Source organism: Schistocerca serialis, chromosome 8 (assembly GCF_023864345.2).
Source record: "Schistocerca serialis cubense isolate TAMUIC-IGC-003099 chromosome 8, iqSchSeri2.2, whole genome shotgun sequence".
NCBI classification, from domain to species: Eukaryota; Metazoa; Arthropoda; class Insecta; order Orthoptera; family Acrididae; genus Schistocerca; species Schistocerca serialis.
The window spans coordinates 519,043,600-519,061,657 of NC_064645.1; the positions used below are offsets into that span (position 1 = coordinate 519,043,600).

Below are 18,058 nucleotides of genomic sequence, written 5' to 3' on the forward strand. Positions count from 1 at the left end.
TATGGCCCGTAGAACAAGTGTGAACTCTACTGCCATTGTTTGTGACTATAGTTTAATCAATGACTAATAAAAGGAGTAGTTGTGGATGGGGTTGTGGAAACATATATGTTAATGTCCTCAGTGTCTAAGGAGTAAATTACTTATTTCAAGCAGTTACATTTTTAAAAAAGTGTATGACACTTTCTGCTTGTTATTGCATCTACATTTAGTTTTCTTAAGAGCAAGGATTATAAAGAAGTGAGACGTAAGGTGTGAAATGAAAAGTTACTGTCAAAAACAGTTTGGTTGAATTAGATTTCCTACTAAATGCGAATATACTGACACATCCTAATTTTCTTGCTAGACACTGGCACATCTATCCACATCAGTCGTTCGTTTACATACCTTATTGCAACTACGATGGGTTCCATTCAGGAAAGAAATGGAACCCAGCGTAGTTGCGATAAGGTATGTAAACGAACGACTGATGTGGATAGATTTGACAGTGTCTAGCAAGAAAATTAGGATTGTGTCAGTATATTCGCATTGTGAAGGGACAGATCAAGATAAGATGGATAGTTTTATGAGGCACTCAGTGATGTAGTTGTTAGAGTAAAGGACAAGGACAGTGTTCTGCTCATGGGTGATTTTAACGCCAGGATTGGAAATCGAACAGAAGGGTGTGAAAAGGTTATGGGTAAATTTGGAGAGCATATGGAGGCCAACAGGAACGGGAAACAACTCTTGGATTTCTGTGCCAGTATGGGCTTAGTAATCACAAACCCCTTTTTTAAACATAAGAACATTCACCGGTATACTTGGGAAGGCAGGGGAACCAGATCTGTCATTGACTATATAATAACAGATCAGGAATTCAGGAAGGCTGTGAGGGACACACGTGTATTCAGGGGATTCTTTGATGACACTGATCATTATTTAATCTGCAGTGAAATTGGGATTGTGAGGCCGAAACTGCAGGAGGTCAGGTCCATATGTAGGAGGATAAGAGTGGAGAAACTTCAAGATAAGGAAATCAGGCACAAGTACATAACAGCGATCTCAGAAAGGTACCAGTTAGTTGAATGTAGTCAATTACAGTCATTGGAAAAGGAATGGACAAGGTACAGGGACACAGTACTAGAAGTGGCTAAAGAATGTCTTGGAACAGTAGTGTGTAAAAGTAGGATGAAGCCAACAGCTTGGTGGAATGACACAGTCAAGACAGCCTGTAAAAGGAAAAAGAAGGCGTATCAAAAATGGCTACATACTAGAACTCAGGTAGACAGAGAAAGTTATGTTGAAGAAAGAAACAAAGCCAAACAGATAATTGCAGCATCCAAGAAGAAATCTTGGGAAGACTTTGGAAACAGGTTGGAGACTATGGGTCAAGCTGCTGTAAAACCATTCTGGAGTGTAATTAGCAGTCTTCAAAAGGGAGGTAAGAAGGAAATGACAAGTATTTTGGACGGGTCAGGAAAACTGCTGGTGAATCCTGTGGATGCCTTGGGCAGATGGAGGGAATATTTTGAAGAGTTGCTCAATGTAGGTGAAAATGCAATCAGTAATGTTTCAGATTTCGAGGTAGAATGGGATAGGAATGATGATGGAAATAGGATCACATTTGAGGAAGTGGAGAAAATGGTCAATAGATTGCAGTGCAATAAAGCAGCTGGGGTGGATGAAATTAAGTCGGAACTCATCAAATACAGTGGAATGTCAGGTCTTAAATGGCTATACAGGATAATTGAAATGGCCTGGGAGTTGGGACAGGTTCCATCAGACTGGACAAAAGCAGTAATCACACCAGTCTTTAAACATGGAAACAGAAAAGATTGTAACAACTACAGAGGCATCTCTTTAATCAGCGTTGTGGGTAAAATCTTCTCAGGTATTGTTGAAAGGAAAGTGCGAGTATTAGTTGAGGACCAATTGGATGAAAATCAGCGTGGGTTTAGGCCTCTTAGAGGTTGTCAGGACCAGATCTTTAGCTTACGGCAAGTAATGGAGAAGTGTTATGAGTGGAACAGGGAATTGTACCTATGCTTTATAGATCTAGAAAAGGCATATGACCGTGTTCCTAGGAGGAAGTTATTGTCTGTTCTACGAGATTATGGAATAGGAGGCAAAACTTTGCAAGCAATTAAAGGTCTTTTCATGGATAGTCAGGCAGCAGTTAGAGTTGACGGTAAATTGAGTTCATGGTTCAGAGTAGTTTCAGGGGTAAGACAAGGCTGCAACCTGTCTCCACTGTTGTTCATATTATTTATGGATCATATGTTGAAAACAATAGACTGGCTGGGTGAGATCAAGATATGTGAACACAAAATAAGCAGTCTTGCATATGCAGATGACTTAGATGTGATGGCAGATTCGATTGAAAGTTTGCAAAGTAATATTTCAGAACTAGATCAGAAATGTAAGGACTATGGTATGAAGATTAGCATCTCCAAAACGAAAGTAATGTCAGTGGGAAAGAAATATAAACCGGTTGAGTGTCAAATAGGAGGAACAAAGTTAGAACAGGTGGACGGTTTCAAGTACTTAGGATGCATATTCTCACAGGATGGCAACATAGTGAAAGAACTGGAAGCGAGGTGCAGCAAAGCTAATGCAGTGAGCGCTCAGCTACGATCTACTCTCTTCTGCAAGGAGGAAGTCAGTACCAAGACTAAGTTATCTGTGCACCGTTCAATCTTTCGACCAACTTTGTTGTATGGGAGCGAAAGCTGGGTGGATTCAGGTTACCTTATCAACAAGGTTGAGGTTACGGATATGAAAGTAGCTAGGATGATTGCAGGTGCTAGTAGATGGGAACAATGGCAGGAGGGTGTCCATAATGAGGAAATCAAAGAAAAACTGGGAATGAACTCTATAGATGTAGCAGTCAGGGCGAACAGGCTTAGATGGTGGGGTCATGTTACACGCATGGGAGAAGCGAGGTTACCCAAGAGACTCATGGTTTCAGCAGTAGAGGGTAGGAGGAGTCGGGGCAGACCAAGGAGAAGGTACCTGGATTCGATTAAGAATGATTTTGAAGTAATAGGCTTAACATCAGAAGAGGCACCAATGTTAGCAGTGAATAAGGGGTCATGGAGGAATTTTATAAGGGGGCTATGCTCCAGACTGAACGCTGAAAGGCATAATCAGTCTTAAGTGATGATGATGATGATGACTAAATATATAAATTAAGGATTAAGCTGCTACAAGTGGTTACCCTGATGTGATCGAGAAAGTACAAGAAGAAATTAGAGGACCATGGACACTGCCAATAAAGTGCTGTAGCTCCAGGAAAAGTGAGATAGATCAGTGTGAAATTCTGCCAAGCTGAAACACAATTTTATGTCACTATGAAACAGTCCCGATTAATATGATGTTGATTATTGTTAACGAAAACAGCAGCCAAACTTTAATTTTGATGATATTGTGACTTAATAGATAAGTGCTAACTGGATTTAGCTGCTTTAGGAGTTGTTTCTAATCAGAGTGCAGCTGCTCAACGATGTTCACACAGTGATAAAGAGTTTTGAAATAACCAATGACAAGATGTTTTACACTATTTGAGTTATTATTCTATTGAGACACAATATAAGGCAGGCAATACTTTTGACTCACACTTCTAGTTATGGTTAATCTCATCACAGGTCATAATTTTTAGTAGGTTGTCACACACTAATAATGGTTGCCACACACCATCCTCAGTGCAGTATAAAATGTTGAAGAAATGTTGACAGACTCCAAACTTGAACTCAGCTGACTCTTTACTTGCTTAGCATTAGTGATAATCTATTTTGCCAGCTATCATGCTGTGTGAGGTAAGAATGTGTTAATCATTGGGTAATTGATTGTGGACACCTTACAAATGACATAACAAGTGAAACTACAAAATTAAATTATTTACTAGTGCAGGTGGAACCACTATGTGTTGAACAAATCTGGGATATGATTACCTGTTCCCAGTCAAATATTCCTTAGTTACATCTTAAAATTAGTGCAGAGCAGAACTTCATTCACCTAACTGAACTTTCAGTTAAATGAGTGAAGTTCAGCCCTGCACTAATTTACGATATGTGTTTAACTGGAATGAATAGGCCTGTATTATGTTATTGCATAGCTTAGTGGATGATTTGATAATGAGCTTAGGCTTGAAACTAGTCTTCAAGTAATAAAATTAATATCACATCTAGGATGGTTCTGTGCAATTTTTTTGCATAATTTGGTTAATAGTTTGTGCTGAACTTACACCTAAACAAGAGCTGAGCTTTCAGACCATGTCCTTATTCAGAGGATACATTGCAAGATGCATTTTAATGTGAAACTGCTAGAAAAAATTAATGCCCATGTCATCCTTATAAGGATTCTGAACCTACACCTTAGAAACTTTAATGACTAGGCATTGCAGAAGTTCTCAGATCTTCTGTCCCTCCAAATGTTCTTTTAATTTCTTTGTATAAATATCGACCTCTGTGGTGGTGACACTGTTGGTTAGCTCATCTGTTATGTAATAAGAAAAAATGTTAGCTCTGGCAAATTATATTAAAAGGAATAATTTTACTTTCATTAAATGTGCAGTAACTCATAAATAATCATCATTTCCACAAACATAGTATTGTTTTCCTCATCTCCTTACAATAATTGCTACACATATGAGCTTAATTTTCATATAAAAAGGTAAACCTGTCCTCGTCTTGCAGATCAGTTTCAATTTTGAATGATGCAGTGCTCTTCTTGGCGTTATCCTTTTGGAGGTAGGATGCCCTTGCATTTTACAACTTCAGAACTGACTCACTCATCCATTTATAAGGAGAGACTGCTGTTTAAAGTGAACTTAGTACCAGAGACACATTAATATTTATTATGAAAGAAATGATAAGTGACAGGAAAGGAAATTTCCAGGAACAGCTGGATATCAAGTGCCAGATCTTATGTATTTAAAATCTGACACTCACTGACTGAGCATCCAACTGAAGATAACATGTCTTTTGATAAAAACACAATATTCTTGGAGAAAATTCTGCTCTATGTGGCAAGTCAAGTATTCCACAACACTCATTGTGGAAGTCTGTTCACTCTTTTTCATCAAATGAACTCCACCTTTGTTTCCTAGTATTTCCTATAACAGTATTAAAAATAGCCATTGGCAGCATACTAGTTGGTAACTTCGCATCTACTGACCCGCTCCATGTGTACTGGGCGACCTTGTACTTATTATTACCTCCCACAATAGTAACAGAGATAGCTGAAGAGAGAACTCTACTTGGAAACTCTAGCTTACTTGCCATTTAACTGGATCTGCTGCCCAGCTTTACATCCTAGTCCTAGAGTCGCTCAGATATTAGTGTGTCATCAGGAAAAAGGAGGATAAGTCACCATGGCTAGGCTATCATCTGAGTAGAAATCTGGTGAGAGTACGCTTCTCCTTATACCCATTTTCGGTTCAGTGGATCTGATGGCTGAGAAGCAGATACTTTTTTCTTGAGTAAATATAATATTTGTAAGTGCAAATAATGTGCATGATAAAAGTAGTTTTCTCTTTCAGGCTATGTTTGACAAAGACCTGAAATGTTACAAAGAAAAAGGAGAAATTCCTATTGATAACAATTTTCCCCCAGTTGGTGGTACAATTATGAGGATCATTATGTTACGAGAAAGGATTTCCCCTGATGTGGCAACACTGAAAGCTCTTGATCATCCGTAAGTATTAGTAAACTGTTTTCATCTCTGTGCTCTTGACAGATGGGGGAATGTTGATGGAAATGTAATTCCTCGAATAAATGTTCAAGCTTTGAGACGTTCAGTGTTATTTTTCAGATTAGCAGAAACTGAAGAAGCCAATTATATATATAAGAAACATGATGAAATGTTGAGTTATCTGGAGAGATTTGAAAGACATATTTTCAGAAAATGGGCTGCTCAAGTTCCCAGAATCTGCAATGAAAATCTGGAGAAGACACTCATGATACGTCGTCCTGATATGTCTCTTACATTGAACTTTGATCAAGAGGTGATATATTTGTGCTTTGTTTGATGCTTTGTGTTACTTTTATTCTGATGACATTTGTGATACATTTATTGTAGGGTAAAAGCTTTATATGTACTCTATAGCTGCACCTCTTCATTGCAGTTGGTCACCCTGCTTTGTGAGGTGCGTTATCTAAATATGATGGGGGAGAAAAATTTGCCTCAAGAAGCTGTTGATCTATATGCAAGGAACGAAGAATTACGTGATTGGATATTTGACCTCAATGCAACAATGGAATGGTATTAAATATTTCATAACAGTTGACTAAGTGAATTCTATCCTAAAATACATTTTCTATCTGTCTTTCCTGTGCTCCATTTTAGGGTGCAAGATATCTTGCATTAATCTCTCTGAATTGACTGTCATGGTCTAGCTGCATTTTAGAAGTCACTATTTCCTGAACTACAGGTTTTGCTCTGTATATTTGCATACTCAGTGTCTTAATGCAAGATACTTTTGTTTCCCAGGGGTGTAAGCTTGAAAAAACTAATTTTACTAGGAGACAAAATGGTTTGCCAGTACCCCACCTTTAGGAGGTGAAATCCCAAGCAATGTCAATAAACATATTTAAAAGTAGCTTTTAGAAGTGTTAGTTCCTCTCCCATGAAGGAAGGAGGGGTATGAAGGGGAAGTTTCAATAGTAGAAGTAAATAGCTTGGACCCAAAGTTGAAAGGAACTTAAATGACAACTGACATGGACAAAGATGGAGAGTGAGACACAGAAAGAATAGCAAGCCAAAGGTAATATGCTGATGAACTTTGTTCCAGTTTCATTCCAGAGAGGATAAAAAGACACAGTGAGAAGTATAGATATATTAAGAGGAAGATGAATGAGAAGGTTAATAACTAGTTCAGGTAAGAAGTTGGAGGAGTGACCAAGGAGAGAGGAAAAACCAAAAAAGGAAAGGGGGAAGATGAGCATAAAAAAGTAACTGAGTAAAGAATGAATAGGATAGCGGGATACAAGTACATGTTGGATAGTAAGTTCCCATCTTTGGGGCTCATGCAAATTATTATAGTGTGGGAGGGTCCAAATGGTGAAATAGGAATTCATGTACCTTGATTCTTTGGATATTTGACTAAACTATTTTGATAGTTTCTATGCTGGGCCTTTTCCAGTGAATAAAGGTACGATTTTTGTTTCCAAATAAGTAACTTTTGCACAAGGTATGCTACTGTCAAGTAATGACACAAAATTTTTGGTGACAGGTACAATGAAATAAGAAGAATAAGCAATCCGATAGAGTTTGAAATCATAAGTGATGAAGTTGAGGAAATTGACTTCCTCATACAAGAAGCACTAGATACCCTAAACTGGAATTCATTTAGTAAGTTTGTTTCATAACTATTTATGTTGTAGAGTTGTAACTGATTTTTATTTCTTTGAAGTAAGTAACATATTACAGTTTTTTGGATAAATGTGCCTTATTTGCTGTTCCAACTGTAATTTCACCTTTTGGGTACTGCAAGGTGGGGATATACTAGCAATGTGTTGGACTTACAAGAGGAATGATTGTGGTTTGATTGCAAATTTAACCCTTTAAAATCATGGCTTCGATGTTTTTTCTTAATTACTCCAACGAATATCAGTATAATCAGTTGCAATGGCCATAACATACATAAAAGCATCAAATACTTCTCCAATCACTGGCAAATTTTGGCAGATCTTTTGAAAATATTGAGGGCAATAAATTGAACAATAATAGCAGCAATAATAAGTGGTTATGAAAGAATGAAAATATTTGCCAAAAATAATGTAAATATAAATTTTGACCCTGAATAGCTGTCACTGAATCATGTTGATCTTGCCAACCTCTAAGCTCAATTAACTAATTTTTGCACTGAGAAACTTTGACAACTAGTCAGTATGGGTGTAATGAAGAAATGAAAGGTTTTACTAGTGTTTGACAAATGACAGAGCGTTGTGGACCAGAACACTGATGCTTCCATCTCAGAAACTAGGTGGCATTTTAAAGCTGCAATAATTAGGCTATGGAAGTTGATATCAACACAGAAAAATGAAAAAGAGCACTAGACAGGAAAAGTGCTTGTGTGTTGCATTACTATCTCATGCATTTTGACCTCTCCCTCCCACTTTTGTATCCTGCATCAACACAGAAAAATGAAAAAGAGCACTAGATATGGAAAAGTGCTCATGTGTTGCATTCCTATCTCACGCATCGTGACCTCTGCCTCCCACTTTTGTATCCTGGATACGTGCCGCCTCCCTCCAAGTTTCCAGCCACCTCTCCTCAGCTTCTCTGTCTCCCCCCCTTCTGAGCTTAACTGTCCTCACTGGGCAATCTACGGGTGAGTCTGTTATTGTGACCCACATGTTGCCAAATGTGGCAGCTGCTGACTCACAGCTGTTAACACAATGCTCTATGATGCTTCCATGCTACTTCTTCTTACTTTTGTTTGAGACATAATTTTCTGACCAAAGACTGGATCACAGCACTACACTGCCATCCCCTACATAGAACACCCTGTCCATCAAGTCTTACCCAACCTGGTTCTCTGTTGTAATTACTTCTACCCTTAATGTGTAAAATTAGTACCTAACACTAAATTGACTATTCTTAACTACTAAACAAATTACTGTATTAATCCCTGACTTCATTAATCTACCTTTCATATGGGGTATCCAGTCTACAGGAACTTTTATTAGTCCTGGTTTGGCATTCTGCACAATTCTCCATTTGAAACACCCGAAAGCTGGGCAGAGTAAATTCAGGGTCACTACAGCGCTAGGAATTGTGTCATTCAAGGTCACAGTTACCTGACATTTACCATCCTGATACTGTTCCACCTGCTGCAACAATTGTTCTGCAGTGAGCCATCCCTCCTGGACTGCTATCATGTGGCTTAATGACTGGTTCTGGCTAGGTTCCCAGATTTGTGGAGGAAATTAAGGTTTTGTTTGGACTATATGTCTAGAGGTTCATTGGCCCAATACAGCTGTGGCTGTATCACATTTAGCTGAGTAATTCCCATGACAGTAGCTCCAAATGAAAGGTGGGTCCCATAATATCACACATTGCCCTGTTGATCAGTCCACTACCTTGTAAATCAAAACATCTTACCTCATGAGTTTTCGTTACTTATAACAATTAGCATCCACCACTACATTGTTGTACACAGAGTAAATCCAATGTAAACCTGCCTTCTGAAAATATGGTTCCAGTTCTGTCACATATTTTTGGCAAGGATGTCTGTTTGACACCTGAAGAGTTGCATGATGCTGATACCCCTGCTCATCAAAATTTCATGAGTTGGACATATGGTGACTACTCTGCTGTGGCATTGCCGAAGCTCATGCTCAGTGATCACCATATCCTCATCTCCATCCCCATCTTTCACTAATGATAGCACCCCTCCTTCCTTACTTGCACAGACTTCCCAACTTCTGCTAACTTTACCAGATAAGTGTGCTCTAACCCTGATGACCATGTGTGGCTGGATAATGACACATCTGGTTGCCTGGAAAACAAAACATGTCCATCCAGGTGCTGGCTCTACAGTGCTCTCGTTCCACCTCCAGCAAAGAGGTACAGCACTGCCAAAACTAGCATTCTTCTTCTGTTGCCTTTCTCCTGCATGGCAACCTCAGGACAGGGACCAAATCACCTCCTTTCTCCCCAAAGGGCTGCTGTCTCTGAACAGCACATTTCAATACACTTAAGAAAAAAACTTACCCTAACACAAACATATAACTCCATCCAAAACAATATTAATACCCTATACTATCCACAAAAGAAAAATATTTAAAAATCACACTACGTACCAGTTAATTAATCGGTCAGCTGCTTCTTTTTCTTCTCTCTCCTCAATTTTATCAATATGTCTCATAGAATTGCTTCCATTGCACATTTGGATGGTTGTAGATGCCTAACATGTGCACAGTTATAGTCCTGTAGGCAGCTGCAGCTTCGTGTTTACCAGTAATGTAATTTCAGTTAGTTGGCACAGGCCCTGGTATTAAGTTACAGATCCTTTCATCTGTCCCCCTCAGAGTATGTGGGCTTGACATCACCTGTTGATCCACTTTGTACTGAGGTAATGTTCCCACTAATCGCTTCACTGTCTCTTCCTGCTTCTCCAGTGTTTTAGTATTATCTCACTGGATATTTTTTTCATACTACCCTCACCATTCTAGCAAACTCCTGTACCTTGTCTCCTTTCCTGCCTCCTCCTGGTTAATCATGTCAAATGGTGATGGCATACTTTTCCTGTACACCATCTCACATGGCGACAACTCTTTGCTAGTGTATACTTCGGAGTTGTACGCACCAACTGCAAAAATCGTTATGCAAGAGAATCATACAAACATACTGTCATTTGACCATCACATAGAGTCTTATATGCATAGAGAAACAACTGAAAGAGTTGAAACCAATTAAATCACCAGGTCTGGATGGAATCTCAGTACTCTATGGCATTAGCCCTTAATTAACTTGCATTTATCATGAATCTCTCACCCAGCATGAAGTCCCAAACTACTGGAAAACAGCACAACTGTATATAATAAGGATAAAAGAATAGACCCACAAAACTGCAGACCAATATCCTTAACAACAGTTTGCTGTAGAATTCTAGAACACTAGAACACATTCTGAGTTTGAACACAAGCACAGTTTTAAAAAGCATCGATTTTGTGGAACTCATCTTGCCCTTTTCTCACACGATGTACTGCAAACTATGGATGAAGGGCAACAGGCAAATTCCATATTTTTTAGACTTCCAAAAAGCATTTGATAGTATACCCCACTGCAGATTGTTGATGAAGGTACAAGCATATGGAATAGATATGTGAGTAGCTCAGAGACTTCCTAAGAAACAGACCCAGTATGTTGACCTCATCAGCAAGAAGTTCATCAAAGGCAAGGGTATCATGAGAAGTGCCCGTGGGAAGTGTGATAGGACTGCTATAATTTTCTGTGTACATAAATGATCTGGTGTACAGGGTGGGCAGCAATCTGCATTTGTTTGCTGATGCTGCTATGGTGTACAAGGCATTGTTGAAGATGAGTGATTGTAGGATGATACAATATGACTTGGACAAAATTTCTAGATGGTGTGATGAACGGCAGCTGGCTTGAAATGTTGAAAAATGTAAGTTAATGCAGATGAGTAGCAAAAACAAACCCATAGTGTTCGGATAGGCATTAATGTGTCCTGCTTGATACAGTGACATTGTTTAAATGTCTGGGCATAATGCTGCAAAGCAATATGAAATGGAATGAGAATGTGAAGATTGCAGTACGGAAGGCAAATGATCAGCTTCAGTTTATTGGGAGAATTTTGGGAGGATGTGGTTTATGTGTAAAGGAAACAGCATATAGGATGCTAGTGCAAACTGCTTTTGAGTACTGCTTGAGCTTTTGGGATCCCCACCAAATTGGATTAAAGGAAGACATTGAACCAGTTCAGAGGTGGGCTGCTAGATTCGTTACCAATAGTTTCAACAACACGCAGCTGTTATGAAGGTGCTTCAGGAATTCATATGGGAATCCCTGGAGGGAACACTATTGAGAAAATGTAGAGAACTGACATTTGAAGTTGACTGCAGAGCAATCCTACTGCCATAACATACATTTCACGGACATTTCATACATTTCAAGGACCATGAAGATAAGATGCGAGAAATTAATGCTCATACGGAGGCATATAGATAGTCATTTTGCCCTCACTGTGCCTGCAAGTGGAACATGGAAGGAAACAACTAGGAGTCATTCATGGTACCCTCTGCCATCGATTGCACGGTGGCTTGTGGTATATGTATTTAGGTGTAGAATATGTATGTGACCTGTCTAAATAGTGTGAGTTCATGTAACAACTAAACTTTTTTCCCAATTGCCTGATGAACGAGTTTGATCCTTCCATTAGCTTGCGTGTGAAGTGGGAATTTCGTCGTCTGTCTATAATTACCACCTCTGGCAAACAAACTTCAGTATTCATCAGCAGTTGTGCAACCATGACTGCCTGTTGGACTTCCACCAGTACTTTTCCACCACTCTCCAACTCACCGTCTGGCATCCCCCATGGCCCAATAAAATGTGATCATGCATTTGATGTAGTACTTCTAGCTTCAGCTTGACCAGCCCCACTACTTGCAGTCCTAATCTCGTCTCTCTACGTAACAGTCCGGCATGCATGCTAAACCACTGTTGCTTGCTGTACTATTTACGTTGTTCATCAGCATTCTGTGGTTGGCCGTTGCCCAAGGTCATGAGCCAGTGCATGTGTTATTGCCTTATTTATGCAGGATGTATACGACCCAGGACAACCGGGAGATCCGGGAATTTTTTCATCTGGGAGAAAAGTGGGAAAAACTGGGGTATTTTTTAGAATTCCGGGCAGTTTTCATTGTTTTACTTTTCAGTTAATTTTTTGTGATTTTGACTGGTAAGAATCAATACTCCAACAAAGGATATTACTGTATGCCGCTTCTGCAGAATAATACTACAGCAATAAAACATTGAAGAAAAAAAAAATAAAAATAAAAATAAGAAAAAAGGAAAAAAAAGAAAGAAAACTTCAGCTAAGTGTGTCAAAGGCTTTAGGAAGACTATGCAATGCTTCCCAACAACAAATTGCCTCCGATGAGCGTGATGTGACAGCTGTTTACATTAGATTCATTTGAACAGTTGTGGGTGGGCTCTTGTGCTGTGCAGTTGGGTCATGTATCAGTTCTACCTTCTGCTTCTGGCTGTGAATGTGTGGCTGGGCGACACTATCTAATATTACCCCGGTTCGGAAAAATCGTAGATCCGGGGCTATGCAAAGAGCAGTCTGAGCTGTAATGGGGATGTGGGTAGTCTCCACATGACCTGTGTTTGTGTTTATTGATTTTGCTGTTTCCTCTTCGTCACATCACATCAAATGACAACAAAATGGATTTCTGTGGTCGGGTGCTATCAAATGAATTAAAATACATTTGCATAATTATGGGAGGCTAAAATATGTTATTAGTTTCAGATTTGATTTTATTTACACCTTTCAGGCAGTTAAGCATTAATCACCTTGCAGAACTATGCAGTTATTTTTGTCAGTTTTCTAAAGAAATTTGTCTTTTATTGATCTTTTCTGCTGAGACACTCAATTTATTTGAAACAAAGTGTTTAATTCCACAGTATTGGTTAGTTTCAACTGTTCGCTGCATTTCAAGTGTGCGTTTTCATCTTCTACCATTTATGGCATTATGGCATAATAAAGAACCAAACATTAGATAATTCAGCACTGGTGCTCCAACAAAATTTACACCCTAATCTGGACACAATGAATGTGCACTTTAATCTGAATTATGCATCTTAGTATGGTTCACGAAATTCCAATGCTCTTGAAGTATCCTCTGATATCTTGTTTTTTTTGTGAAATAGTGCAAGATCTTTTAATGTTTTACACGTATGAAGATCAGGCTTCCTGCGTCATTGTAGCTGCACAAGAGCAGTGATGCCTGTTATCTGGCACACTCTGGCAACTGCTGGAATGAATCAATTTCTAACAGGTCACGGTAAAATGTTGCGAATGGTGGTTTGAAAAGGGTTGCTTTCAAAGTAAATTTCCTTTTACACAAGATGAACTACATGTAATAACATACAATGAATTTCTTAAATCACAGAGCGTTTGACTCTCAATTAAAAATCCACTCTTCGAGGATGACCATCTAGAAGAATTTCAGGGGTGCAGAAGATCAGACACTTACATCGTTATTAAAAATTTTACTTTCACATTTGTGTGATCTATCTTAAAGTGTAATATACGCAAAAAAGATTAACATTATATGTGGAAGCTTAGCTTCTCTTGCAGCTTATTAATTTTTGAGACCATAATTATATGTAAAAGCTTTGTTTTTCTTATAGCAACACTAAGTATATTAATTTAAACCATTAACTTTCCCTGTGTGTTTGCACTACTTAAGAGCAATCTTGCTATTGGCTGACTACATCACGTGTCCTATACTGTCATCAGCTGCCGAGATAACGTGACATGAGCTATGACTGGCATACAAAAGTGCATCACAATCTCGATTTCAATGCTTTGGAAAGTAACATGCTGTGTTTGGTGGAATTCGAATTTATACCTTCGTAACACGAAAATATGCAGCGTACATGTTGCTGCACATCAAAGATATTTCCAGAACATGTTTTTATCCCCCTGAGTTTCATTTTCTAAAGTGCCGAAAAATTCTACATCAGAGTATAAAACCATAAACATTCAAAGGATTGATAAGTTTTACAGTTCTGAGGAAAAGTATACTGTCACTTAACATGGTAAAAGTGTATTTTCAACTGGGAAATCTGGGAAAAATCTGGGATTTTTTTTTCCTTCTCCATGTGTACACCCTGTTATGCTAAGCCTGCCTATATTTCCATGTTTAGGCCCTGGTTTGTTGATTATTTCATTCTCAAATTCGCTGAGTTTCAATGTCTACCTCATCAGTCTGTTGGATGGATGTACTCAAATTCACTGAGTTTCAAGGCACACCTCATCAATCTATTGGATGATTCCTTGAAACCTAGTAACCACTTTAAAGCAGCGTGGTCTGTCACTGCCTTGAACTTCTTCCATACAGGTAACACTGGAAGTATATCAAGCTAACCATTTCTATGTTGTAGAATAATTTCTCTTGACCATGTTCAACTGTCTTGATGCAAAGGCAAAGGGGTGTTCTTGACCATCAACCTCCTGGCTCACAACACGATAAGAGTATGATTTGATGCATCACATAATAATATGAACTCCTTCCAAAAACCTGGAAACACCGACAATGCACTTCATGCCAATACTCTCTTCTATTCAAGAAATGCTTCCTGGCATTCTTCCAACCATACAGACTTAACCTCCTCCTTTAACAAGTGCTTAAGGGGCCTGGCAGTACCTGCAAACCCTTTCATGAACTTCCTAAAGTAATTTGTGTGACCAAGAAAAGATTGCTATTCCTTGTTTGTTTGTGGTACTGGAAACACTTGCACCAGCAGTATTAACCTCAGACCTGTCCTTAAAGTGTCCTTACTAATGACATGGTGCAGGTATTCAATCCCCTATAAAGCAAAGCAACATTTTTCTGTGCTGACTGTCAAATGGTCTGCTCGTAATCTCACAAACACTTCCCTCAGACAATGTTTATACTCTTGCATATCGCTTGAAAAGACAGTTACATCAACAAAATATACAAGACACTGATGCAGTTTCAACCCCTTCAGCACTCTGTTGAGTAATTGTCCGTATATAATGACAGTGTCCTCAATGTTGTTTTCAGTCTGTCTTCTGGAGCACCTTCTAAGTGATGGTATCCACTCCTTAAGTCCATTGTTGAGAAGTACCAGCTTTTCCCTAGGTTTTTTATTGTTTTTTTAATGTTTGGAATTAGGTAGGATCTGTCATACTTCTTTGAGCCATCCATAGATGATCACATTTCCTGCCCACCAGTGTCTAGTATTCTCTTCTATAATTTTATCAGCCAACCGGTGAGTTAAAAATTCCTCCAAAACTGGTTGCAGTAATCTTATATCCAACAAAACACCAGTGCTTCATTCCCTCTCAGAATCTTCTGTTGTGTTACTGACGTAGCTGGCAGTGGCCCTTTGCGGAAAAAACAAGTCCAGAAATTCTAGAAATTGGTGCTCCATTTGTGTTTTCTCTCTTTCCCGTTTAAATGCTTCAATTTCTCACAAAATGCAGTCCTAGCAGCGTCCTGTGTCTCATCATAGCCAGCATCCATTGTATGCTGCAATCCTATTCTGGGATCTCTAATGTAGCCAATAATGTTCCCTTTAACAGTTAACTTCTTCGGTAGCAAAATTACTCACATTGATAGGTACTACTTTGACTCCATCCTTCTCTTGCACACATACAACACTATGTTTCACCAAACAACGTGCTCTATCCAGTATCTTGCTGCCCTCCAATGGTTCTATACACACAGCATATCCACGGATAATTCAGGCTCCACATTCACCTGTGACAACTTGCCAGTGCCACGTGATATACAGTCATGTGAATCAAGCCTTTATGTCATTATGCACAGTTTAACTGGATTGTTTTGTACATTAGACATTCCTCAAGGCAGATCAACATGGACAGAGTTTCACGAACCCTAGGATCATATTACAACCCTCATTTACATGAGACACCATTTCCACATGTTGCTCAAATGAAAAGCTCATCACTACTGACGCCACGCAAATTGTAATGTGGTGGGTTCCAATGCCTCTTACCCACTAACTCTCTTGAAACCACTCACACATGCACCCCTGTGACCAACAAAACTTTATTCTTCCTGCCATCTATCACACCCATTATGGCACATTCCATCCCTGTATTCATTTGTAGTGAATTTATTTTTACTAGGTACTCCTGTTGGTGGCCCTGGGGTTTGCTGTTAAGTTTAACAAAAGCTATCTACCATCTGGATCACCTCTATTACCACCCTGTATCCTTGTCGGTGATGTACACCTTTCCTGCTACCATTTCCATTAAATTGTTAGCCACCTCTGTTAATCCCATTGCTCCTACGTGGCTCTCAGCACTGCCTCTGCATATATCCTATTTGTCCATAACTAAAATACTTTACATTCAATGCATATACAAGTCTGTGATCCCTCACCCCTCTCGATCTAACAATTTCCTTGTATTTCATCACTACCATAACCTGTGCATGGAGATCTGTAGGCACCCCTGTGGGACTCTTGCTAGACATCTCTGGTGCCAAGCCTCTCAGAAAATTGTATGCCTGTTATTCAGCCTCCTGCAGCACCACATTGTTCACCTCACAATTCTGTGACAATTCATAGGTGTAAACCCTTGATTTCCTAATTCTATCCATGAAGTCCTCCATTGCCTAATTATACCTTCCAGAAATAATACTTAACTGCTCACAAAAAAAAACCTGCACTATTCTGCTTACTGTACCATTGCATCAAACTCTGCCTCAGTTGACCAAAAGTCACTGCATTGCATAATGCTTCTGTGCATCTTATGATCAACTTTGCCTCCCCATTCAAATGTAGCCTTGCAATTTGCAGTAATTGCTTATCCAACTATCCCTCTAAGTTGGCAGATGACTTGATATCATCTAAAAATCCTTACTCATCGTTGTACACTGTACCAGAGATGGGAGATATAAGGTTGGTAGTAGCTGGTTCCGCATTAAGGGCTAGGACCAAAACAATTCTATTTTGTGATCTTTCTCTACCAATACAGTATTTACAACCAGTGAGTTGTGTCACACATCAATCTATTGCGCCTGGCTTTCATGTGTCTTTTCTTTGGCTAGAGGGCTTACACAGGCACTTCTAAGAGGTCACGGGTGAGCTTGCTCTCTTGCGGACAGTCCGCCAGGGAAGCAGAGGGTGCCCAGCTGGAAAACTTGTGGGGCATACGGGGTACCTGATGGTCTGGGGTTGGTGGCTGTCCTTTCGACGATGGGCATGCAGGCCACGTTCTGCCATAGCTTGTGCATAGCTTGTGGTATCATGGGAAGAGGTGCCTTCATTGCAGCCTAAGGACTGGTGCTGAGTTAGAATATTACCCTACGTGTCACCATGGGACCACAAGCTGCATTTAGCAGTGCCGTTATAACTGCAGTTACGACAAGTTATACCAGCCGAGTGCCATGCTTGATGCCTTAATCGGGTAATAACTTGGGTAATGCACGTTAACTGGATGGACCTCTGAAAATTATCATCTTGCTATTTAAATCATTTGATTTTTTGAAAAGGTTCAACCTCCCATGGCAAAACTTCTTTCTAATCACATGCTTACGATTTATTGTGTTGTCTTTCAGTGAGACAAGTGGATAAAGGCAAACACTTTTACTTTCGGTAAATTTTGACATTGTGAACCGCATACAGTTTTGATGTGACTTTTAGCACTCCACTTGTATTCTTGCAGCTGTGCTTATGGAATTGGCCCACTCTGGGCTCTCTAAGTATTAATGGGATTGTATATTTAAGACCCGTAGTACAGATCTTGCAAACGAAAAATTTTTAATTCTTGTAAATTCTTGTAAATTGTATTAACTTATTGTATATCTGTAATATCACCTGGTACCACAAT

At 39.2% G+C, this 18,058-nt stretch overlaps 1 protein-coding gene across 1 annotated transcript in view; it reads left to right on the plus strand.

The window, feature by feature from the left end:
- Window positions 1-18,058, plus strand: part of LOC126417102 (dynein beta chain, ciliary-like) — a 739,775-nt gene that overhangs the window by 19,192 nt on the left and 702,525 nt on the right. Inside the window, exons 2-5 of the mRNA XM_050084997.1 lie at window positions 5,516-5,670; window positions 5,788-5,980; window positions 6,101-6,237; window positions 7,208-7,326. Of these exons, the coding sequence (XP_049940954.1) occupies window positions 5,516-5,670; window positions 5,788-5,980; window positions 6,101-6,237; window positions 7,208-7,326 (604 nt within the window). The remainder of the gene's footprint in view (window positions 1-5,515; window positions 5,671-5,787; window positions 5,981-6,100; window positions 6,238-7,207; window positions 7,327-18,058) is intronic.